This window comes from Lissotriton helveticus, chromosome 11 (assembly GCF_964261635.1).
Source record: "Lissotriton helveticus chromosome 11, aLisHel1.1, whole genome shotgun sequence".
In the NCBI taxonomy this organism is placed as follows: domain Eukaryota; kingdom Metazoa; phylum Chordata; class Amphibia; order Caudata; family Salamandridae; genus Lissotriton; species Lissotriton helveticus.
This window is the reverse complement of record NC_136072.1, coordinates 860,541,819-860,569,215: the sequence shown is the minus strand read 5'-3', so window position 1 is coordinate 860,569,215 and position 27,397 is coordinate 860,541,819. Positions and strand designations below refer to the sequence as shown.

Here is a 27,397-nt window from a genome sequence, read left to right as displayed (position 1 = left end):
AGATTGACATACGTGCAAATTCAGCAATAAATATTGGCATAAATGTTATAAAAATAGTGCTACCTAGTGAAAATGTAAAATTACAAAGTGATTATATAAAAACAGTACTTTTAAACAGTAAGAAAAAGGTTGAGATAGCTAGTATGTTTACATATGTACAGTTAGTCCCTTTTATGGACAGTGTTCATAAATGTGTGGCAGTCCTCCACCGCATTGAGACCATTAGAGGTCTTGGTGTCTAATAAAATTATATGTCTGGTCTCTAATCTGCGCAACTGCAACTCACGGTCCCCTCCCCTCCTCTGCGGTGGTACTGTGTCAATGACAAAATATCTCAATCCTGCAGGGTTTTTACCATGTGACTCCTCAAAATGTCTAGCCACCGGGTACGCAGTGTCGCCGTTGGTAATGGCCCTTAAGTGCTGTAGAATGCGTTTGTATACCTGTGGTCTTGTGCTACCGACGTAACGTAGACCACCGGGGCACTCCAGCAAATACACTGCGTACTCGGTGCGGCATGTCAATTTGTGTTTAAATACAGTAGGTCTGCCATTGAATGGAGTAGAATATTCCTTTCTACTAACTCCATTTCTGCAAGCTTTGAAAGAGGAGCACTTAAGGAAGCCCTTGCTTGAGTCCAACCACAAGCCCGTGGTCCTGATCTCAGGGCTACTGGATACTAGGCAGTTATTTATAGTCCTAGCTCTTTTATAGGCTATGCTGGGGGTGCCCTTAACCTGACTGCCTAAGACTAGATCACTAGAGATGAGTGCCCAGTTGCGTTGGACTATATTTCTGATAGTCAAGTGCTGGTTGTTAAATGTAAAGATAAGTCGAGTTTCTTTATCAGCAACTGTCGATGTGGCATTCCTGCTTTGAATAGTATTGGACAACATGGTTTTTCTGTCAAGAGTGTTCGCTCTATTGATAGCTTTATCTATACTTTCTTTAGAGTAACCTCTATGCAGGAATCTGTATTTGCAAGCTAGCTGGGCCTCCTTACAGTCAGTATCAGTGCTACATATCCTCCTAATACGGAGCATTCCTCCCTAAGGAATGCTCCTTATGAGATGGGCAGGATGATGGCTATCTGCGTGAAGGACACTGTTACCCGCAGTTGGTTTGCGGTAAAGTTTAGTTTGAAGTTTCCCCCCTCTGTGGAAAACCTCCACATCCAGGAAACAAATTGATGTATCACTGATATGGGCAGTAAATTGTAGGTTAAGGTTGTTGTCACTCAAATTGTCAATGAACTCAGCTGCCTCAATGTGTGACCCATCCCAAATTACAAAGAGGTCATCGATGTACCGTAACCACTTTATAATTTTGGTATTCACGATGTCACTGAACTTGGACGTAAGGACCTGCTCTTCCCAGGATCCCATGTGCAGACAGGCATAACTGGGAGAAAAGCAGGCCCCCATCGCCACACCCCTAGTCTGCTGGAACAACTGTTTCCCAAATAAGAAAAAGTTGTTCGCAAGGCACAAAGTAATCATGGCTGTAATCATACGTGTATGTTCTGTCAGGCACACAGGTCTTGAACCAAGAAAATGCTGTATAGCTCTAAGCCCATCCTTGTGAAAGATGCTGGTGTACAATGAGGTAACATCGAGTGAAATTAACAAATAGCTCTGTTTCCACTCTACATCATTTATCTTTCTCAAAAAATCTCCTGTGTCAAGTACAAACGATGGTAAAGACCTGACATAATGTTGCAAGAAAAAGTCAACATATTTGCTTACATTTTCGAGTATACTATTGCAAGCAGAGATGATGGGTCGCCCAGGCGGTAACAAACTGTTTTTATGGATCTTTGGTATTAAGTAAATTACTGGTGTTACAGGTTTTTCCTTCTTCATGAACTTAAACTCATCCATGGTAATAATGCCAGTACTTCTCCAAGCCTTAAGTTTAGAATAGATATCACATTTAGCTTGCTGGACTTGGTTGACATCAGCCAGTCGATAGCAGGCCCGATCATTTAGTTGACTCAGTGCTACATCCATGTACATTTTTACGCGGCCACAACACCACGTTTCCTTCCTTATCGGATTGCCGAATGACTATATTCGTGTTGCTTTGCAATTTTCGAATGAGTTGATGGTACTCAAAGTCCCGATAATGATGTTTTTTAGAAAAGGTGCCATGTTTAAGAAAAAGTCCCCTTAGTTCCAGTGAGACTATCATGAAATAAGTCAACAATGTCTTTAATCATCAATGGACAAAATTTTGACTTAGGTTTAAAGTTGGCTACTGTCGCTAAAATGTCCATGCCGAGCCCGGGCTAGATGGAGGCAGAACAGAGTCAGTTCCCATATCCAGGAGCTCCTGTAACAGGATGGAGTCATCTGCAGTGAGGGTTGGAGACTGGGTGCGCGGCACAGCTTCTATGGTGGGTTGCATTTGTTTATGCAGGCAATGGTATTTGCGCAGTTTTCGCTTGCGCACGTATTTATACAAATCCATTTTTGTTCCTGCATAGTCAAAGTTAGATTTGGCACTGTTTGACAGACCCAAAGAAAGTATGGAAATTTCTTTAGGGGTTAGAGGCACATCTGTGAGGTTAACAACTGTTTGTAATTCATCAGATCCCTGACTTATCTGCGGTTCCACTGTTGCCGCAGCTTTTTTGTATTGCTCGTTGCTCCTCCGCTGTTTGTTGCAGCGCCTCCTTGCTGCCCGCTTTGTGTTGGCATTTTGTTTGCGTTTGCACCCTGGGCACTGGAGCGGAGGGTTTGTTTGCGGTCCTGCTGGACTACCTCTAGCTCCTGTGCAGGGGTGAATTTGCGAAAACCCGCCCTCTGTATCCGTGCCAGCTCATTGTCGGATTCACTATCGATATTAGAGCTGCCATCGGAGATAGATGAGGCATCAGCCCCTACCACCTGTGGTGTTTGTTTTTCAGGCGGCTGGTTGGTCGCAGGAGTTGCATGTGTAGTTTTGATGCGATCATATTTTTTGGCAAACGTAAAAATTTGGTCATGCTCATAGTCGAGGCGGTCTCTTTTGAATTTGTACGCTTTACGCCGCTTGATCACATCCTCTTCCCTCTTTAAGCGAACCAACATTTCATCCCAGTATTTTGCCATCAGTGGTGAACTTGGTAATTTCTCTATTTCCTCATTAAGTCTGTCAATTTCAACAAGTAATTTTGCCCTATCGGTTTCTGCGTATTTGATAAGAATTGTCATGAGCTTCCTGGAGGACTCAAGATTGCACTCAGCCCAGTCCGCAAGCATGCATGGGTCGGGGTTCTCGTAAGATGGAGCTAGCATAATCCTTAAGCCAAGCGGAACCCTACCGACCTCCAAATACCCAGTCAATGAGCAATGTTCCCACCATTTCGACTGTTCGGCTTTGCTTGCTTTCTCTCAAAGCCTTGAACAGATCCTTTATGTTGCCGTGCGATTCTTGTGTGGTGGCTGCCAACACAATTGCTGTTCCATCCCTGGCCGGGGAATCTCTAAACATACTTTTCGCTGTCTCAACTCATCCCTGCAACGTGTCGGTAGACATGGTGTTCAAGTTGTGAGCGTTAAATGTAAAACTGTGTTATTCCGTTATTTAAACAGAGTCTGTAAAGGAAAACGGGCACACTCCACACGGGACTTACTGTGGAGCTCCGTTGGCTGGCAGGTACTAGCGGTGCAGCTCGTGTCCTGGGTCAACAAACGCCGACCTCCGACCTGGAACCACTCCGACGCACTTCCCCGCTCTGCGTCCGGAACTTCCACTCTCCCGGGGCAATCCGGTTACTCCTCACGGAGTGGAAAAAGGGATCCCAGCTGGAATCGCTGCTTCTCACCAACGAGCCCAAACGTGGAGGGGTTCGCCAATTCCGGGGAAGCAATCCCGAACATATTTTTGGCAGAAAGACGTCTCTAGCAGTCACGCAGGTTTAGATAGACGAGACAAACCCAGGTATTGGTGCTAATTATTTTATTTTGCTCTCCACCACACCACCATTACGCGTTTCGGCCAAACAAGGCCTTGATCACATGACAACGTTTAGTGGCTTATGTGCTCCTTTTAAAGTGCTAGTGCCAACAAAAAAAGTACTTGTTTAATAGACATGGAAAACATCCTGTCTAAAACCATTACTGCTATATATATATATATTTATTTTTTTTTCACTGAAAAAAACATAGGTTTCAGGGGCGTTATAGTTAGCTGGACATTTCACTCGTTCAAAATCATAGAAATTCCACCGTTATAGTTAGTTCAGTTAACTATAACTCATGCCCCTGCAATGCACTGCTCATGACGTCACATATTACATCATTCATGCATGGTCAGTGACATCACTGATGACATCACTGATGACATCTCAAATGACATTACTGATGACATCATCCAGTGACTGTGTGTTTCTGTAAAATTTAAATATGTTTTATATATATATATGCCAAGGTGTATTGAAGAATGAGTAGGTGCATAACTGTCTGGATGAAGGATTTACGAGGTGTGCGACTAATTGTATAAGTGACTGATTAAACGTGTCTTACTGAATGCATGCGTTAGTGACTAAACTGTGTGAATGTCTGTATCAGTGTGTTGTTGTGTAAGCTGGTATGTGAGTTGGTCAGTAGCTACATGACAGTTTATATGGGTTATTGATTATTTGCCTGGGTATTTGTATGGGGTGTGTATGGGGTGTGTATGGGGTGTGTATGGGGTGTGTATGGGGTGTGTATGGGGTGTGTATGGGGTGTGTGTGTGTGTGTGTGTGTGTGTGTGTGTGTGTGTGTGTGTGTGTGTGTGTGTAGGGGGGTTGGAGGTATGTGACTGTGCATAGATGTGTGACTAGTTGATTCACTGGGTGTATGGGTTCAAGAGTGCATGTAGAAACAGCTCTATGACTGGGTGAGTGTGTGTTGGTGAGTGAATGCAGGTCTCAGTGGTACATGTAAGTAGCTACATAAGTAAAAGGCAGTTTATGTGAGTGATGCTGTATATAAATACCTATATGTGACAGTGAGTGATTACGAGAGTGGCTGTATGGATGAGTGTGTACTTGTACCAGTGATTATATAAGAGAGTAAGTATGCACTACTATCTGTATGAATTAGTGAGGTGGTGTGTGTATAACTGTATAGGTGAGTAAATGGGAGTGTGATTGATTCTTTACATGACTATCTAGGAGTGCGAGTAACTCCATGGATGAGTGGGGGTATGTAAGCGTCTGAATAGGTGAATGAGGGCATACAATAGTGTTGTATTGTTGAGTGACTGCATGTACAAGTTATTCTATGGGTGAATGAGTGGATGTGTGTGTAAACCTAAGAATCAGTGAGTGGGTTTGTAGCAACTGGTATTGGTGTGTCAATTTTATTTATTATTATATTTTTTTTGCACAGTTTTATATAGCGCGAACTAGACCCGAACCGAATCAGGTATCAGAGCGCTTTACATATCACCAGTTACGTTACATGAGGACACACATTCATTTTAGGCACGGGGAGATTAAGTGATTTTCCCAGAATCACAGGAGGTTTTGGCGTCGTTACCGAGACTCGAACCCAGATACCCAGGTCCGAGGCCGAGCGCCCTAGCCGTTAGGCCAACTCCTCTCTATGGTTTCAAAAATGGCAGTCTGTATTTTAGAATTGATGTATCAAAGGTTATATTAGGGTGTGATGAGGTGGATCGTATTATCACGTGGATGATGTCATCAGTGATGTTATTTGAGAAGTCATCAGTGATGTCATCAGTGATGTCACTGACCATGCCATGAATGATGTAATATGTGACGTCATTGCGGGGGCGCGAGTTATAGTTAGCTGAACTAACTATAACGGTGGAATTTCTATGGCTTTGTACGAGTGAAATGTCCAGCTAACTACAACGCCCCTGAAACCTATGGTTTTTTCAGTAAATTTCTAAGGTTTTTTTAAATGCAAATTTCTAACTAAAAAGTCCCTAAAACCTATAATATTTTTTAAGTAAATTTTGAAAAGACGTGTATACTTTTTGTAGTGAAAAACTAACTGTAAGAGTAGTCTTTTATAACTAATAATTGTATCTGTATTTGCCGCTCGCATACAGAGGTTTTGCCAGCATTTTCCAGCCTACCTGCCATTTGCTACTGGAGTAGCAAACCTTCAGCCACAGTCCATTGTGCCGCCGAAGAAGGACTTAACACCGCGAGGCCGCAGAGGAGGCGAGAGGCGCGGCACCGGGACTGCGAGGTACAGCGCTATTGACATCAGCTGTTTCCTCTTCCCGAGGGTGCCGCGCCCCCTCCCAGTGCCCCGCCCCCCAGGCGTACATAACCTCTCGCGGCCCCCGCTCCGCGGGTGCCGCTCGCATACAGAGGTTTTGCCAGCATTTTCCAGCCTACCTGCCATTTGCTACTGGAGTAGCAAACCTTCAGCCACAGTCCATTGTGCCGCCGAGGAAGGACTTAACATCGCGAGGCCGCAGAGGAGGTGAGAGGCGCGGCACCGGGACTGCGAGGTACAGCGCTATTGACATCAGCTGTTTCCTCTTCCCGAGGGTGCCGCGCCCCCTCCGAGTGCCCCGCCCTTTCCTCACCCACTCATAAGCAAGGGTAATAGCGCGCATCGCGGGACGCGCGCGGGTCATAGCCCGGGGCGAAGCCCGGGCAAAGGGCGGGCCCTCTACGGCCCTCAAAGGCCAGAAAAGGCCGGTCCGGGCCACATCTCTTAGCAGCTAGGACCATGTCTACATCAGGATCTGACGTTTTATTTCCTGCAGCAGAGACCCCTATCCTCGGCCCCCTTGATAGATTTTTCTTCAAAGCAACAGGTGAAATTGACAGAGACCTGGCCCTGGCAGAGCGTCGTATTGCACGGCGTCAATCCATAGAGCTATTAAAAAATATCACACAACCACCAGATCCGATTTCTACTCCTGACCAGCTCCCTCTTAACTCGACCTTAAATAATATAGACGAAGATCTAATGAATACAGACAATGTTCCTTCAGTGTTCCGATCTTTTTGTTCGCCAAACAATGGACCTTCTCTTCCATCTTCATTAAAATCCGCTCACAACACTACCCCTGTACCCTCTGATCTTATCGATTTGGTTACTCCGATTTTGCCAAAGATTGCAGAGTTCGTCCCTCCTGAAATATTTGAAATTCCTTCCTCATTGGTCATCCAAAAAGTAAGCATGTTTCAACCTCTCCCACTTGTTTTAAAATCAAATAAATCTCCACCTTCTAAAAATCAATCGAACAAGAAACAGGTTACCATTAGATCTCCACCTAAAAAACGACGCAAAAAAGCAACCATGAAAAGTGCTCCTAAAAACCCAACATCGGCTAAAGCATTACTAACTAAACAACTCCTACATATTGTAGAAGGAACACCCAGACCACCCAAGGAAATCTTTACTTCCTGCGTGCCCCCTACGATTAAAGATTTTGTGGACGCCATGGAACATCTTGTTAAGGCATTGTTAATACCTATACATGAGAGAGTCAAAAGAATAACTATCCAACTTGACACTCTCTCACAATCTCTGACTCAAAAACAACCAACTAAGGGGGCCGCAAATGCTGCCTCAAATTTAACAGCTGGTAACAAACCTACTCATGATTCAGAACCCAAAACTCCAAATATAAAACCAACCACATCGGCTGATGGGGGAACAAATTCGAAAATAGAAATAATGTCCAAAGCACAGAAACCTAATAAGCAATCTATGGTCTCAAATCAGCAACAAACTCACCCCTCAGTCCCAATAAAAAAGGTAGGAATCACACATAATCCCGTCCCCCCTCCAAAAGTGTCCTCTGATACTTATTCAACACAAATTAATTCCCTCATAGCTTCAGTAAAAATGGGCAAGGCACAAACTACTCCTGAAAAAATGCAGTCCACAGCCCCACAGGTAAAACGTCCACCCAAAAGATATGTTGATCTACCCCCTGCCGCAGCACAGAACGTTATCGTTCTGACGGGAGTGTTACCATTACCTCCTAGAGGAGGCTATGAAAACCATCACAGCCTAAAAAATAAAGTGATTTTTTGGCTTGGAGAAAATAGGCCCTTACCCCCTCACATAAATGGCGACATAAAAATGGTTAAAAGAACCCAGTGGATTGGGATCCGCCCCAAAGACATCGAAGGGGACGTAGTAATTGTTACCTTCAAAGATCCGAGGGTCATTACGCATATTATAGACTGGTTTTCGGGCTTTAATAGGGGCCCAATTTCACCAAAACCCCTAGCCTATTTTTATCCTGAGGCATTAATGCACCCTACATTACATCAACCAAAACCTTACTACGATAATCCCATGCCTATGCATTACAGGAATTACAATCTAAGGAATAGATTAAGAGAACAGCCATTTCTTCCTCCGATTGACTATACGCATTTGCCGACTCCACGGCATTATTCACAGGGGTTCCTTCAACCCCCCCCGTTTGTTAATCCAACATGGAACTTACCTTGCCATAACTACTATGAGACACTCTACGGGCTGGACGACGTAGAATGACTCAATCAAGACAAGGAAGTAAATCATGACAGGGGGACTCGGGATCATAAAATTACTCATACCGATGTTCTACAGGATGATCTAGTAGATGGTCCCATTAAAAATCTTACAGAAAACGAGGCCAGAAATAGAGTAATAACTCCAGAAAGGGGCAATCCTAGAAACCTATCCTCTCTCTCCTTAAATACATCTGTCAACCTAATTTCCACCCACAAGGTAGACCGAGACAATACGCCCAACCTCCAATTCCTTTCATGGAACTTGGCAGGCCTTTCTTCAAAAACTACAATACCGGATTGGCTACAGGTTGTTAACCAGTATTCCATCCTATGTTTTCAGGAAACTTGGGCGATTTCTCCCATTCATCTCCAAGGTTTTCAGACATTTCATTCCCCGGCTGCCATGAGTAAACAGGGGAGACATAAAGGGGGACTATGTTCTTATATTAGCGTAGCAGTCGGTCATAGGATTAGGAAAACAATATTGAGAGACTCCTTCCAGGTAATTGTAATGGACATTGCTCCGTCACTGTCACTGTTAATTGTCAACTTCTACAATAATCTCACGGTAGAAAAACTGGGGGCTGACTTGGAAGACCTTCATCAAGTGTTGCAAAATATCAAAGAATCATCTGGCGGAGAGTGTGCAATAGCCTTCTTGGGCGACCTAAATTGTCATATCTGCCCACACATTGTAAGAGACGACTGTGACATCTTCGTGACATATGATTCTGACTTTGGGAACGCTACTTTTAACCATTTTTTGCACACAATATCTGGGGATTTTTTCAATAATTTTGTGACCTCACTCAATTTACGTTTTGTAAATGAGCTTCTTCAAACCCCACGACCTCATAAACCAACTTTTCATGGCAGAGGTTTGAATACCATCATAGATTTTATTCTATTCTCGAAAACACACGCAACGCTAATACAAAACTGGAACACCCTTGACCACTTATATAGTGACCACTATCCTTTGTCAATGTCCATCGAGCTACCGGGTTCTACAAAAAATCAAAGCCTTCACAAGGTTAAATATCAACAACCTATTAAAATGGGAGCTATAAATGGATATTGTGTTAAATGGTCCAAAATCAATCCAAACAACCTTCTTAAAAACTTAGTCGATAAGAGGAAGGAGGAGATCTATACGTGTCTTACTATTAATAGCAACCCCAATGACATTTGCAAAGCCTTCGTTAAAATCCAGGATACCCTGAAAGAACTTTTGATTAGACAGTTTAAACCAGGTCCCATTGAATATAAAGGATGGTTCGATGCGAATTGTTCAAAGGCTTTGAAATATCTAAAAAATTTGCTGCATGTCATACCCAAACCCCAAACAGAAATACGTTTGGCAAGGACTCAATACCGTTTAGCCATAAAAAATAGGAAAAGGACACTAAAACAGGAAGCATGGCAGAATTTGGTTACAACATCAGAAATGGGTGATATGTCAGCCTTTTGGAGACTTATAAATTCCCCCTTACCATGGGTGAAAATACCTGAAAGAAACTTGGATATGGCAATAAGTGGAGAGACTTGGGCAGAACACTTCCAGAAGTTATACTCGAATCCCACATGTCAGAATACTCTGGAATTAGAATGTCTCCCCTTATTAGAGTCAAACCCACAGCAAGGAAGTCTCCGGATAACCCCCTTTTCACTTGAGGAGGTGGAATTGGCGATTGCAGAAAGTCCTGCAGGGAAGGCACCTGGACCGGATGCAATTCCTGCAGACGTCTACAAGGCGGAAATGGAATTTTGGGTACCTCTTTTGACCTCTGTCCTAAACTCGATAAATATAGTTGACCTCCTTCCAACATGGGGAGAGGCAATTGTCATTCCAATTTTTAAAAAAGGAGACAGATACTCGCCATCATGTTATCGGCCTATATCTCTTCTCGATACCCTGATGAAAATTGCTGGACGAATAATTTTGAAAAGACTTACCATTTGGCTGGAGGAGAAAAACGTATTGTCACAATTACAATATGGCTTTCGGACAGGCAGAGGGACGATTGAACAGGTCCTCAATCTACATCTAATTAAATCCAAATACATCGATATAAAAAAACGCAGTCTGTACATAACGTACATAGATCTTACGTCAGCATTTGACTGCGTCCAGCATGACCTATTATGGGACACATTACATCAATTTGGGATAGATCCATCAATCCTACTATTTATTAAGGCTCTGTACAGAGAAGCTGGAGCCAGAGTTAGATTTGGTCTGAGGGGAGAGTGCTCACCACGTTTTAATATCAATAGAGGGGTTAGACAGGGGTGCATTCTGGCACCTCTGCTCTTCTCCCTCTATATAAATGCGATTGGTGAGTATCTCAAAAACATTGAGTGCGATTTCCCAAAAATAGGAGGACAACCGATCCCAATCCTGCTATATGCAGATGATGCCGCAATTCTCTCCCAGACTAGAATGGGCCTACAAAAGGCAGTCTCAGAGTTTACGGTTTTCATGAAGATCAAGGGTCTCAAAGTGAATATAGGTAAATCTTACTCCATGCTAAGCAATAAAGGCCACAAAAAAATCCCCTGCCCTATTTACATCGAGGGCCAAAAATTGGAAACAGTGGAGGTATTCACGTACTTGGGCATTTGCCTTCATAGAAAGTTATCCTGGAAGGCGGCTATACACAAGAGGAAACTTACTTTTTTGAGTGCAATTGGCGGGCTTCGTGATTTCGCAAGTAAAATAGGGGGAAGACCGGTGAAACAATTATTAATGGTATACAAAGCAAAATGTGTTAGCACTGCTACATATGGGGCAGGCCTTTGGGGAATTGACAAAAACCTCTCGCCAATACAAATTGTGGAAAATACCTTTGTTAGGTATCTCCTGGCCTCCTCAAAGGCAACTTCGGTGTATCAGATGCACATCGAATTGGACCTACCGTATATATCAGATGTTATAAAATCTGAACCTCCCCTTCTTTGGCACAAAATTTGGACCACGCCTGAGACTGATTTTAATAGAGAGGTGATACAAGACATTTTAAAATTGGAAGGGGCTAAACATTCTCTACCAAAATGGTTGGCCTACGTGAAAAAGTTCTTGTTGGCAATTGGGCGCCAAGAATGGTTTACAGATCCTTCTTCTCTAGAAAATATCTCACGGAAAGGCCTAAGAAAGATGCTAATGGCCCACCTGGAAACAGCCAGATGGAACAAATTGAAGCACTGTGATACTACTCTGGCATATCAAAGGGTGACACCACACAAAGGCATTCAGCTTTATCTTTCAACAGACTATTCGTGTTATTCAAGGATGCTACTTACCAGATTCAGACTGGGTTCTTTTTTCCGCTATGTAACATTTCCATTATGTAATGACTGGTCTCGGACTCTTTGTTTTTGCCCCTGTGACAACATATCTCAACAAACTAACATCCATACCATTCTTTTTTGTAAATACTATGGGTTATTGAGAAAAGCACTTTTATTACCTCTGCTTAAAAGATGGAATCTCAGGTCGTGCAAATCTGCCTTTGAGCGTTTACAAGAACTGGAAGACAGGGAGGTGATAACAAAAATGGAGCAGTTTTTAAAATTATTGATAAAATTCAGGAATACTTTAGACTGATATCGGAAAACACAACTAGTTTTTGTTTTAACTGTTGTTTTTTACTTATTTTTAATAATGTTTTATTAATTTGTATAACAATGTATGCTTATATGATATTTGTTTGAATATCGAATAAAGCTTATTTTGAACCTTTGTATCTGTATTTACCCATATACATTTTGGGTTTTGTGAAAAGTATATTTCCACATTTATTTGTCTGATAAATATACACTCATGCCTGAAGGACTGACCGTTTTCAGTCATATAAACACACTCAGATGATCAAATATGCACAACCTAGATATTAAAATGTGCATGTTTTCTTATAAAAGCATATATATTGCTGTTTAAGGCTCTTTACTAACATTATTTTATTGTTCTAACTCTCTTAGTTTTAGAACGACAGAGCTATTGGCCTGGTAGTCATGACTGACAGCATTTAGAATCGCTCAAAAAATAACCCAATTTCCATTTTTATCCACATTTGAAAATAAATACAGACAGGAAAGTAAATAGTTTTCTGTCTGTTTTTATCTGCAAAAATCAGTAAAAACAGAAACAGGGAGCCCTACTTATAATTTAACAATGTTTATAACTTAATTAGCAGTCATTAGCATATAAGTGTAGAAAATGTGTAACCCAGTAACTATGATAGCTGACTTGCAACAACAGCGTTCTCAGTTCGATTCCCAGCTCCAGTGGCATGTTAGCCCACCACTATGTCACTGTGGGCAACACCTGTGCTTAATCTTCCCGACGCCCCGAGCGCCGGCACACCTTTCCCGGGGTAGCTGTACGCTTTACAAATGCTGGCATTTTTTAAATTTAACAGCATAGTGATGACAAATATTAGCACGTATTTTTTTTCTTCTATTGTGATCTTCTATTTAGATGTTTTTAGTCATGAGAATGGAAGTAACACGGTTTGCCAGGTAACAGATTTTAAGCTCTCCAACGTATGTGCATATTAAGGACCTTATACGTGTTACGATGATCAAAATCAAAACTTTTACAGCTTCATATTTTGTAGCTTTTCCAACACGTGCACAAGTTAAACAGTTAAAACGTGAGCACGTGTAAACTGTAAAAATGTGACATCTAAATGGGCGGAGCCGCATCTTCCTTACATAGACTACTCAATAACCAAAAAGTATTCAAACCACACAGTTGTTTGATTAGTTTAGTTTTCGCGAGTTATTTACCCATGTCTATTCTGTGATGCAGGTTCCCTTTTCTAACCTTGGATTCTTGTTTTGAGGCAACAAAACATATTCCGGAGTCGTAAGTTGTTTGATTATGGCCCAGTAGATATTTAGAATACGTAGCTATTTGTCAATATTTAAACATTTATATTTAGAAAAAAGTGTTATTGCTTGCTTTTGCCTTTTTTCTGTAACGCCAGCAGCTTGTTTTCAGAAACAGACAGATTACATCAAACACTGCTCCTTTTCTGGCTCCTTTGAGTTTATATATTGTGACTTTGTATATTATAATATTGACACTGTACTTCACTTCAGAGGTGTTGGTGACCCGTCGGCGCAAACCCTAAAGATTTATAATTAACATCACCAGCTTCCGGTTATTAGTCTGGGGATCATATACTGTCAATATGTATATTATAACATTGTCAGTCATTGTATTCTAGAGGAGTTCATGAGCCGTCGGCGCAAAGAGTAAAGATATACAAGCAACGTCACCAGCTTCTGGTTTTTAGTCTATTTCCACCTTGGGATCATATACTGTGAATATGTAGATTATAATTTTCACAGTCATTATGATCTCAGAGGAGTTTATGACCCGTCGCTACGAAAATGACTAATTTCGGAGTCACGGAGAAAACAAGCACTAAAATATTCACTGCTCGAAAGTATTTTGTTATTGATCTTCTGTTGTATTCATAACTTTATTTTCCTTTTCTTTTTACTGTACCAACAGTGTCACTTTTGTATTGTAATAGAGAGTCATACTGTTACAGAAGAGGAATTGAAGATTTGTCGACGCCATCTGAAATACAGCTTACTAACCTTTATATCTTTGTCGATATTTTTTCAGTGAGCATATTTTACGAAATTGCAGTCTAAAAAAATATAGCTTTCATACATACTTTCTTACTTCAAACATTTGATAAACCCTACATTTCTAAATGTTATTTTCTAATTTCTAATTTTCTCAGTTGCGGTTCCTATACATCTTCTCCCTATAGAATATATATTACCAGTACTGTATATAATAATAGTACTGTCCTATATATTATTTAAAGAGTACATGATTTGTTAGCGGAACAGTGTGCGACCTCTAAGCAATACAATAGAACGTTCCCGAATTCTACAGAATACAAATGTAAAAAAATTATAATGTGTACATTTCTATGTAATATTATATCCTTTGCATTCAACTGTTTTTTACTTGTTCTTCTGACCTCAGATGATGTAGTGCGCGAGTGTTTCTTGTAGCACTTCTTTTCTACTTAATCCAAAAGTAACACATGCCCTCTAATATTATAAAGAATATGGGGCAACACTTTTGCAAACTATAGCAGAAAAAAGGAGGGTGTGGCCACGCGTACGTGATATTTTATGAAATTCCATTTTTATTTGTTACCCCTTTGATATATACAGCGTCAGTTTCCGAGAAAGTTTATTTGTAATTGCTTAATAAAAACTGTTTGAAATCTAGACTGAAATTTTTGCTGCGCAACCACACCTCCCCGTCAGAAAAGTAAACGCCACATTATAAGTAAATAGTGCTCCGAGGAAGTATCCCACCCGCAAACTTGATAAAAAGAAGACCGCAAGACACTCTGTTATTTTTCCGTAGTAATTTGTACACCACACGGCAATTATATAAATGGTACTTAAAATATATTAAAAAAAAATTTTACCTTCACAATCCCTGTCCACAACCTTGTGACCACTGTACAGAGTTAATAGTGTTCCTACCCTCCCCTCTACTACTTTGTTTCCCCATACTTCTTTGAACTGCGTCACAAAATGGCTGACAACAGTGAACCTTTCCCACCCAATAAGGAGCAAACTTGTACTCAGAACACTTTAGCCAATAAAATGTCCATGTTGTTCCGTAGAGGAGTGAATGGCTGCCAACACTACTACTTGTAATGCTTCACAGCCAATGAACATTAAGCTTGGGAAGGTCCCGCTTGGAACAAGTTACCCAATGAGATGTCCCTAACACTCCGCGGAGGGGGAAGGAATCGCTGACAACCCTTCTACTTTCAATAGTTCGCAACCAATCAACATTAAGCTCTGGAAGCTCCTCCTTAGAACACGTCAGCCAATCAGATGTTCCTCCTACTCCGCAGAGGAGAAACGAATAGCTAGCAACACTTCTACTTTCAATGGTTCACAACCAATGAACATTAAGCTCTGGAAGGTCCTTCTTAGAACATGTGAGCCAATCAGATGTCCTTGCTACTCTACGGAGGGGAAGTAAATGGCTGGAAACACTCCTACTTTCAATGGTTCGCAGCCAATGAACATTAAGCTTGTTGTTGGAACACCTCATCCAATTAAACATTAATTTTGTTCCGCGCACAGATAGAGAACACGCGCTCCTACATATTATTACATTTCCTGTAACAAAGTGACACTATCTGTGATAAAAGTGAACGCTGCATTATAAGTAAACATTATTCCGCATTATATTAAAGGAAGTCCGCATTACGGAGCATTGTTGTTTTCCTAATATAATTTCCACAGCCTACTGAACCCCCCTCCCAACATGAGTGAAGCCCCAGGGCTGCGGGGGGCCCAGCGGACCCCTGCTATAATTTTTTAAGAAATGCCCCCGGAACCTAGCCCACCCAGGGGCCTTATAAAAATAAAACGCGAGAACCCGCGACCCCAGCGCCAATTACGGCAATTTCTTTTTTTTTTTAATGCTTTTTTGGGCCCTAGGCGTCCTTCTGGGACCTCCTGAGCAGGTCTAGGGGGTCAGGGTGTTTCTACCCTGCCCACTTCTCATGTTTTATATCTTTGTTTCACTGTTTTCTGGTGACTCGCTTCTACCGAGTCACAAGATAGCTGCCAACACTTCCTGGTTTGGAGTGTTGGCAGCCAATCGCAGTGATGCTCGTGCTCGGGACTTAGGCTCCGCCCAGATATTGAACTTTTATTCTTCTAATTGCTCAGCAACTACTGAACGGATTTACACCATCTAAAAAAAAGGTCGCTTTCTGATCTAAGCACTACCTTTTTGCTAAATTTGGGGTAATTCCGTTCAGTAGTTTCGGCTGTAGCCTTGCCCAAAGTTTCCTATGGGAAATTGATTTTTTTTACTCTTATTTTTTGATTTTCTCAAAAACTACTGAATGGATTTACACCATTTAGAAAACGGCTATGTACCTCACTGGATGCACACTTGCACTTGAAATATGCCGGGATTAGACCTGAAACCTGTACTGTTGGTTGGGGGGTTGTTTATGGTTATGTACTGTTAAGTTACCTATGAAAAGAGACTGCTTACCATATATGTTAGAATGCCTGTGAGATTCAGCTTCCACATTATTGCCTGCTATTAACGCCTTCCGCATATGGATGAGATGATACGTTTTTAGATGTGTTGCACCACGGATGCAATTTGCGGCCGGCCCATGTTTGGGTTGTAGGCCTACGGCTGTGTTCTTGTGTTTTACCCAATAAAAGTCTTTAATAAAAAAATAAATTAAAAAAAAGCAATGCTTTTCCTATGGAAACTAGGTTCTAACTATAACTACCTACTGGCGACCGCCAGTAGGTAATACATATACATATATATACTCACACACAAGGTTAGGGATACTGAGTGCGAACCCTAGGAGGGTAGAGAGGTCATCAGTGAAGAGGATTGAAGGGATACGTCCTCCCTGACATATACTCAAAATCACAAAATTATCCCCTCTGGAACCAGGATGGCTCCTTTGGATATATACACACACTTTATTTCCCACTATGTTTAGCAGTCATTCAGAAATGCTTATAAATGAAACAAATGCTACTTCAATCTGAGCAAAGCAGAATTGCCGTTTCTATTGTGTGTAGTGTCGGTTTTGCCATAATGTAGTGTCCTACCTTGAGATTTTTGGGCTGCTGCCTGAGCTCCAGAACGTGCTTGCGGTGCAGCTCCCTTTCTCTCCGCTTGTTGTACTCCAGCTGGTTTTCCAGCTCAGTCTGGTGCTGGAGGCGAATCAGATCCATTCGGAGCTTCTGCAGTGTGTGAAGCTGCCGATACTCTAGTTCTCGTGTCGACTCATCGTGCCGGATCAGCATGGCATGCTCCATTTCCTTCTGCGTCCGCTTCTTGTTCAAATCCTAATAGAGTTATAAACAAAAAAAGTTAAATGTTTACAATTAATATATTTTGCAATCAAGGCTGTTTCTTATTTTATTAAAGCAACCACATTGTGGAGACGTGAGCCCTATCATACAGGTGCCACCAATTCTACAAAGAATATGTACAATATCACTTACTCCTGCAACTTAATATTAGTAACTATAAACTGTTGCTTGCATTATTGTGAGTCTGAAGAAAAAGTTTAAATAAGCTGGCAAGTTAGGAACTTGTGAACCTGGCTCAATGTTTTTTGAGGAAAAATAAGGGCTGGTTGCCCAAAATAAGTGCTGGTATAAGTGCAAAATAAGTAGTCTGCAACTACTGGCTCAAATTAAGGACTGCTTTGCGCAATCACGTAAACCGAAGTACAAATAATCACAACAAACCAAGCAAGGGAAAATAATTAGTATTTCAACAGAAGCCCTGAGCCAAAATGAAAACAATGGTAGGATGATGATGAACAATTGTCTGAGGTATTATTGTAAACAATGTGGGTTCATCCACTTCTGGGTGGTAAGAAGCTAATTCTATTACTTAGGACTCACAGTTTTGTGTTGACAGTGCATGCACAAAATCGTTAAACAAATGACTCTCAGATTTGGCAAAGTTAAGTAAAGATTAAAATGAACTGGTGACATCAGGAATTAATGTAGAATCCCATTGAATGTGGCTTGGACTGAAAATTAAATGGGGAAAAAAAGGTACCTTGACATTTGCATGTGAAAAATATGTTAACAAATGTGGGGCTTGGCACAAGAACTGAATGATTCAGGAGATATTTTAGTGTTGTACGGTCTTTAATGATGCTAGTAATTCCCCCCAAAAAATCGGTATACCAGAACTTCTGCCATTTACCAAAAATCGTTAGTCATCTCATTAAGAAGACTTACTATAAAACCCCTTTTAGATCTTGCTGAGAAAGGGGTATACAACTAGAGTAAAGGAAATGTTGGCCATCATCTGCCTAAAAAGTAAGGGAGTTGGGAAATAGGCATGTCCCAAGCAGCATTCCAAAGGGTCTGGACATGTATATAAGAACAGATAAACCACGTTTACTTTAATAATTAACTGATCCAGCTCAATGAACATAATTATGGATAGTTATTCAGCTTGAATGTTACAGAGCACAGCACCTTCTATTCATAGAACAGAACTTCAGGCATATGCCACAGTACCTTCCCGAGGGAATCACTATGAAACTGCCTCATTCAACATAAAGAGAAACATATTTGAACATTCACTTAATCAGTGCAGCCAATGAGAACATAGCGGCCCAAACACCATAAATACGGTGCTCTCTACCTAGCCAGATTTTATCATGATCAGCTGCCTAACTTCAACTAAAAATATCGGTCAGCTTTGGTAGAAAAAATAAGCCATTTTCTCTCCTTTGGTGTTCCCTCATGGTTACCTTCTCACCGACAATAGGATTGTGTTTACACTCTCAAACTGAGCCTGGAAATGGATCTGGAATACAAAGTTTACATGTTGGCAAAGTGAACATATCATCTTGAATTGTCTGAGCAGTATACCGTCAGTTTAAGATCCAACATGCTGCTCCAATCTAGGTCTTGTAACCAGAATTGAAACAATGGTAGAAGAATGTAAGTTTGTCTTATTGAGAGAAATTTCTTCTACTCAAGATACACCAGTGAAAATAAAGTTTAAGTTAGGTATTTGACAAAAAAAGATTGATACCATGTCCCCATGGTTGTGATTTACTTAAAGAAAATATACAATTGCAATTGTAAAAAAGAGGTGCAGACTACAGCTCTTCCATTATTTTAACGCTGTACATCTCTTGGTTTTAGGCATAATCCACAAGTTCATATGGCCAAATAACCTACTCAGACTCCTTTCTGGAATAAAGTCTAAAATCCCTGAGGAGGACTTCAATCAGGGCCGGGTTTCCGGTCTTATCGAAATTAGACAATGGCAACTCTATTACTTGAAGGTATATTAAAGATAAAGATGCACATTAACCCCCTGCAGGAGGCAATCCCTCCCCACTGCAGCTATGATGGTTTTAAGGGATGGACTGTGCAAACACACTGCACAAATCCAGTTCAACCTTAAACGTCTTCCGTTACAGCCAAGAGAATAATAGACATACCTGCACTGTCCATAAAATTTCACTATTTAACACCAAATTGTCTAGCTAGGAATGAGGTACTCTGATTCGCCGCTTGTGCAAACTCTGGCTCCATTCCCCGTTAGCTCTGTTCATAAAACAGGAACTGCAACGATAGATCTTTAGTACCATCATGGTACTCCTCTGCTAAAACATTAGCTGTGTGCTTCCCAACCTTTCTTGGTGGACTAACATCCTGTACATCACGACTTCTTCAAGAGAACTGATGCTTCTATGTGATATTCATAAGTATTAAGTACCACAGTGACACATGAAGACGTCACCCATACTCCTGAAAGCCTCAATGAGAGAAGTTCATGGTTGCGTCCAACAGTTGATAAAGTAGTGAGTGGATGGTATACTAACTAGGCAATGTTACCTTATCATAAAGACAATGGTATGATTAAAATCTATGCCAAGTGGCAAGATTTTTTAGGAAGGCATTTTTGACTTTCTGAAGTGTACAAGCAGCAGTCCCTGATCACTAATCTTGGTGGCAACGAAAATAATCCAGACAGGAGCAGATGCCAATGAAAAATTAATAAGGATTTTTCTTTCTGTCCAATCAGTTATTTTGTAAAGATAGAAAGGCCTTGGAGTAACAAATAGTGCCAGGGTTATCCCATTCCCATCTCTTTGGTTCCATGAGGTGATAGTTTAAGTCTTAATCATTTGAGATAAGAATTGGGATTTAACATTTCGCACAAAATCTTTCATTTCACCTTCTGTGAGAAACCTGGACAAGGTCACTGCCTAAATGTTTCAAAATACACAAAGAAGAGATTAAGTAACAGCACAGCTGCGACCTGCAATAATCCAACAATGGTCCAGTGCTTCAGACTGCTTTACAGAAAGACCTTCTAGCGGTTATTTGAAATATTGACATCCTTTTGGTCCAAAAGGCATAGGCTCCATTAAGATGGGAGACACTTTTACCTAAGACAGGACCTTGTATTTCAGAAGACCGAAGTGGCAATAACAACAATGACGTTGGAAAGTAGGCCTGAGTATGCCAGCTGGCCGATGATGTACAGAACGCAGTGCAGATATTTTGTCGGGGAAATACCCTTAACTATTTGGAAAAATAGCACATGCTAGCAAGACGGAACAAATCCGAAAAAGAATTCCGTTTGTGCTCAGGTAGCAAGCACATTTGTAAATAACCTGAAGATATGATTGGTATTAGCTTTTAACCATTCCGAGATCTTCCTGACATAGACAAAATTAACTGTCAGAGAGCTAAAGAAAATAGTCCTTTAAAAAGCAACCCGAGTTATCCTGGTAGTACCACCGTCCTCATTTCCTTGTAGACGTTTTAGGTTCTAGGGTTAGTAAAACATGTATCCAGAAGGGAGGATGACGAGGTACTTGGTGGTTCTTGAAGATTTTGAGCTAATCAGAAAGGACAGGCGGCAAAGGGGAAGCCATTGGTTCTGTCATAGTATAATTAGGCTAGGTATAGTTGTAGTAATAGCATTCATAATATTTCCTTGTAAGTAACATTATGCACTGTCTACTTTCTACAGTGGAGATTCGATGGTATGGGAGATGCCCACTAACAAATACAATGATACTGCCGCATGCTACTGGCCAAGATGTACTGCTGATGGCCCCAGGGATTGGACTAGTTGAGGCCCATGGATGGATCTTCAGTGAAAGAGCAAATGAAAGCAAGTGGGTTACAATGGCTGCATGCAAGGATGCATTACTTGGTAAAATGGCGGAGACTGGGAATAACTTAAACTTGCCAAAGTGGATGGAAATCCACCCCTGGGGTGAGATGCACCAGAAAAGAGTGGATAAGCAAGACAGAGGGCTCAGATTGTAGAAGCCGAATGCAGACTTTGAAGACTGTTTGAGCTCAGGAACAGTACCAAGAAAGTGGAAGTGGTACAAGTCCCTCTGTGTGGAGCAGTGCGGGATCTATTACCCCTATTATGTCAAAGGAGGCCTATCCTCTGTATATCCTTTTATAGTCTAACTAGCAAGTGCTATTGGCATCCAGCCTCTCATTAGTGGGGAGATCGAAATGTGTATGGGTGGAACGAAGATTCAGCATCTTAGATATGCCTAGATGAGCCAGGTTTTAGGATCTGATCGTGAGACAAGCCATAGGACGTGCCCAAGGGAGGCCCAAAATGTAGTAATGGATAAAGCCAAAACGTAGTGTCTCTTCTCCTTTGAAAAGAGAATAAATGGGCTTACTTAATCAGTTTGACATTTGCACTCAATTTAGGTCATTGATCATGGGTTCATGCCATTATACAATTGTATTTTAGGCTTAGATTTCTTAACCTAAATGACATGTCTTTGGAATCCTTGTTGGGCACAGTGCTTATGCACATGACCTTAATTAAATTAAGGACGGGCTTCGTCAGTCAAGTGAGGCTCAAGGATGTTCTCCACTGATAGTGTGCGTCTCGGACAGGTTGACAAACAAATACTTTAGCTGAAAAACATCTGCAAAAACCTCGTTGTATGCTTTTGGATTTAACTTACAGAAAAATATCCAACTGAAATCAATAGTATAAACCGCCCTGGTAGTTATGCCGAGATTACAGAATGACAGCTTATTATGATTGTAGGTGCGATAAAACACCTAATCCTGAGGAAGATCACCAGTGCTCTATTTGTAAAAGAGTAAGTGCTGGTGTCCAAAATTCTGCCCAGAAGCCCTCAGCCTATACTGCTGAATGTGAGCATGCCCAATACCAAAGTGGTGCATTCTTGAATCCACTGCAGCCCTCTTCAATTCACTACCAGACGCTGCTGCATCTTTATCTCACCCTTGCCGGCCCCTGCTTTCTCCATTTGGGATGGTTTTTCTTTCTTTCTCTTCCTCCGTTTTCCTTTGTATATTTTTCTGTCTCCTGCTCTCAGATGATGTCAGGTGAGGAGAACTAAGTGCAGGTCTCCAAAAAATGAGGGCTGGTTGACCCCACTGGCAACAATTAAGCGCTAGATGTCACAGAACCCCACCCATGAAGTTGAAGCAGTGCCGCTCTCTCCTCCCCTCTACACTGAATGTATGCAGAAGAACTGATGAAAGCAACGTTTGACACAGCTGACATCAGGACAGTGTGTACACTTGCACCATCACCACAAAAGCAGGTTTTCAGAGGCCATCACCTCAGCCTTTTTACAATGTGGCTTCAGCCATGTGTTTGAAGAGAATGCAATGAGGAGTAAGAAGACGTACACAGATTTTGAAGTGGGTACACAACCCATGCAGGTTAGTGAAGAACAGGTAAGAGTTGAGGAGAAGACGTGAGCGAGGCAGCAATGCCTGAATCCCAATGAAAGTCAATAAAAGAATGAAACACACAAGCTAAAAAGGTATGAGTTTCTGTTGCACTTGTGCCATGGTGCAAGGATTTCACCCAAGAGTCCAGTATACCCAGAAAAAGAACAGACAATAAGCATGTGATTTACCCGTGCCATGCTACATGGAAATCTCAAATATCTTGTGTATCAGGACATCAATTTGATATGTTACTTGACAACACATTAACCTATGTTTAGGTGGCTTAGATAAAATATTGTCTCCGTGAAATGTTATTCACAGAGGAACGTTGGTACTTCTGTCATCTACTCACCTCAAATCAGCTTTAATTGTATTATCTCTTGATATTTAGTTTGCCTATCCCTTTTAATGGGTCACTGTATCTCCCTCTGCCAGCGTTTCCTATTTACTCAAATTGCAAGTTTTATGTATCCAGAAAATGCCAAGCACAGAGTAGCCACGTGTTTTTAAAGTGGGTATAATTCATTCTGATAAAGAACTTGTTGGTCAAGCTTTGTGTTTGTTGGTGGATTTGAAACCTTGTACAAGCCTTGGTACCTAACACAGAGTGAGCTACCTACTCCAAGGTGTTTCTCTTACACCGGGGTTTGGTCAAGCTGTGTGGGTATGAGGATCCAATTAATCATACTGTAAGATATGGTGTATTCTTCTTCCAAGGTACCTGTCGGGACCGGCCCCCACAAAGGAAAGCACTTCATTTCGCAAGGGGCTTGCGTTGGGCTGTGACCTAAATTAGGCCAAAGACTTTCTGTACGAGGCCAAAAATGTGGCTAAGACCTATAGGGCCTTTGTCTGGAGGATAGGCAAGATCTGTATTGTTACTAGATAGCACGGTGGCGGCCATCTTAGATCCTGCGAGATCTAAATTCTGGCAGAAATGTGTCTGTTCCATAAATAGAGGCATACTCAGGAATTTGCAGTTTGTCAACACAGTTGCTGAATGAAAGCAATAGCACCCTGGAGCTCCCGAAACAGGAACAAGGAGCATCGTGCTACAGCAACAACAAAGTGGACCAACATAGAGACCCTGAGACTCTTGTGAACATAGAAAGGTTTCAGCCTGAATATGTCTGTTGATGAGACATTGATCTGAATCAGGAGACATGCTTGAGTTTTGGGGCAAATTCTGGAAGGAAAAAAGATACGTTGATTGTGCTATTGAAAAGCTATTCATGACGTGCTTTTTGCAGAACTCGCATGAGAGGCTAGTGAGACAAGAAGTTGAAAACCCCAAATCAATTTAACTTGCAAGACCAAAATGAGAAATTGAGTATGTAAAATAACCTTTGAGATTAAAAAAGGAAAATATGTGGATGAAAATCGGAGTACAAACTGGGAAAAGGATTCAACACCTGTGAAGAATTCCAAGCCCAAAACAATCATCAATGACTGATATATGTGACTGTCTTTTTTTTAGTTCTGCAAACTTTTACTTGCCTAGAATTAGAAAAGTAAACTGGGAACTCTTTAAACTTTACCTGGGAAAGACCTTGATCCATACAGACGTCCATAAAATAAAATTTAACGTTACAGTAGTGATAAAGCAGTAAGTCTAGAATGTTTTTGTTTTATGCTTGATCCTTCTAATAACCAGTATCCTTGTACTAACAACTGCCTATCTTCCTGGTGAAATCCCTATTGACTTCCTTCCACGTCAGGCCGATCAGGCAAATTTCCCAGCTACAGAGGAACCCAACCCCTTGTACAGCTAGAAGGTGAACCTTTTAAATTAGATAAGTCATTTATAACATCATGATAAGATAAATCCGTTGTTACTGCACCATCTATTACCGGGCGTCCCATATCCTAAAACCCTACCTCATGCTTTGCGGTAGTTCGTCATGTGAATTATGTTCTAGCCTACTATCCCAAGGTGCGGGCATTTTACCCCCGTAAGTATCTTGCCTTGACAGTAATGCTATATACAGCCATATGCAGAAAAGTAAACATTTTAAACCTAGGTAGTGATGCCGCCAGCAGTGGATGATGAAACAGCATCATCTGCTTCCAAGCAATTCAGTTTCAGATCTGTCAGAGCTTCCCATATTTTTTGAGAAACAGGACATGCAAGATTATCACAGTGTACCATGCCCCCTATCATGCCTCATGCACACAGATCAGATACAGTCTAGCCAGGAAAGCATGGAGCTCTAAAACGCATAGATATGCCATGCTTGCACAATAGCCACCAAAAAAGGTTTTCAGATGAGCTCCAACATCAGACGTTTTACAAGGTGGGACCTTACATTAGGAATAGTATGATAGACTCCTGCTCTGGCTTCATGTTTTACTGCCAGACAAAAGCGACACTGCGGCTCAATTCAACAAATATAAAAGATTTACACCAAAAATAATAATAAAGGCTCATTCGACTTGTACCATCCAGTTATGGTACCCAGAATCCTGCAATTTGGAGAGCTGAAAATGGCGTTTTCATAGTGATACATTTGCTTGAATCTACCAAAATGACAAAGCATCCAAAAGATAAATCCTGCACTTTTGCTGAAATTAAGATGTCTTCATTTGAGATTAATATAACCTGCTGCACACTGCTTTCCATCCACTTGAGAGCATTGGATGGACTAGCAAATCATATGTGCAGTAGTCTGAGGGTGGTTTCTGCCAGTCACATAGATCAGTGATTGAATCCCTCACTGCTGTCATCTGCTGAGACTTGCAGGCCACACGTTTGAATCCAGGAAGGTCAACTAAGGATGTTAAGTCTCTGAGGTTGATAAACTGACTACTACTATTAAACTGCGGAACTTCAGTTATTAATAGTTCTACAAAATAGAAGATCTGCAGTAGCTGTCGCTTTATAAACAAGCATTTGCTTAACCAATAGGTGTCAGTTTTGGGACGTTGTAAGTGTTTAGCTATGCAGGGTATTATCCTGGGTGCTGTGGCGTCAGGAATTGAAGAGCTATACAACAAATAAACACACCGATGAACACATGCATACACGAACACATGCATACACTCACGCATGGACACACACACAAACATGCACTACTCAGAGCGAACCACATTAGCCCACGTAGCTAGACATCGACATGCTTGCACAGGCAGAAACACAGAGATTCGCGTCCAGACCGTGCCCAGCGCCAGAACACCTGGCCCCCGCCGCACCCAAAGCACCCGACTCCGCCGCCCTCAATGCACTCAACACCGGACGAACAACCGCCTGCTACCAAGCCACCCTGAAGCGAACTCACCTGTCAAGCCTGCAAATACACATGCCTCCGAACCTGCAGACCACCCACCAGACCGCGCAACAACAACAACCACCTCAAGTGCATCCTCCTCACTACAGGCTCCGTCCACAAGCACGCCGTCGAACTGTGGGACCTCCTGGACACAACAGCACCAGACGCCGCCTTCCTCAAGGAAACCTGTATGAACGCTTCCTCGGCCCCAGACATCGCCATAGCCATCCCGGACGGCTACAAGATCACCCGGAAGGACCGCGTCAACCAAACCGGAGGAGGAATCGCCATAGTCTACAGGAACTCAATCAACATCACGACCTTTTCAGAAGACCACCCTTAGAGGAATGCTCATCTACAGACCCCCGGGCCCCCACACACAATTCAGCGAAACCATCGCCGACTTCATCAGCCAGCACGCCCTAGCCTCACCAGAATACATCCTCCTCGGGGACCTGAACTTCCACCTGGAGAAAAACAGCGACAACAACACCACCACCACCACCACCACCCTGCTCGACAACCTCGGACTCAAGCAACTGGTGAACACCCCCACCCACATCGCTGGCCACACACTCGACCCCACCTTCTCCACCAGCAACCACGTCTCCTTCAGCCACTCCTCCGGACTACACTGGACCGACCACAGATGCATCCACTTCACCTTCAAAAAGAACACTTCCCACCATCGCACGCATCAAATTCCCCACAGATTATGGAGCAAAATCACCACAGATCAGCTCCTCTCATCGCTGAGCCAGAACCCACCAGCCAACACCGCTGACACCAACAACGCAGCCCACAACCCCACACAGTGGATCACCAACTGCGCCGACAACCTCGCACCACTAAAGAACCCCCCAGGCGTGACCAGCAACAGGAAAACTTCATGGTTCACAGACACCCTCAAAGAATCAAAGAAATCCTGCCGAACCCTCGAAAAAACCTGGCGCCACGAATGAACTACAGAAAACATGACAGCCCTCAAGATCGCCACCCGCAAACACCACCAGCTGATACGCACCACCAAAAAGACATCATTCAAAGAGCGACTAGACAACAACACCCACAACAGCAAGGAACTCTTCAACATCGTCAAAGAGCTCTCCAACCACAGCGCCAGCAACAACGACATCACACCGTCACATGAACTCTGCAACTCCCTCGCCACGTTCTTCCACCGAAAGATCGCAGATATACACGACAGCTTCGGACCCCAGACTCTGCCTCCAGTCACCGAACCAGCGACCACCACCCTCAGCACCTGGACCCCCATCAGCTCTGAAGACACCACCAACGTCATGAACTCCATCCACTCCGGCTCCCCCTCGGACCTCTGCCCCATCACATCTTCAACAAAGCAGAC

At 42.2% G+C, this 27,397-nt stretch overlaps 1 protein-coding gene across 5 annotated transcripts in view; it reads right to left on the bottom strand.

Annotated features, from left to right (window-relative positions):
• TAOK3 (TAO kinase 3) overlaps positions 1 to 27,397 on the bottom strand; it is a 1,265,547-nt gene that overhangs the window by 45,092 nt on the left and 1,193,058 nt on the right. For all 5 annotated transcript variants that reach the window (XM_078667094.1, XM_078667097.1, XM_078667098.1 and 2 more), the window contains one exon: positions 17,129 to 17,368. In XM_078667094.1, coding sequence (XP_078523220.1) covers positions 17,129 to 17,368 — 240 coding nt within the window. The remainder of the gene's footprint in view (positions 1 to 17,128; positions 17,369 to 27,397) is intronic.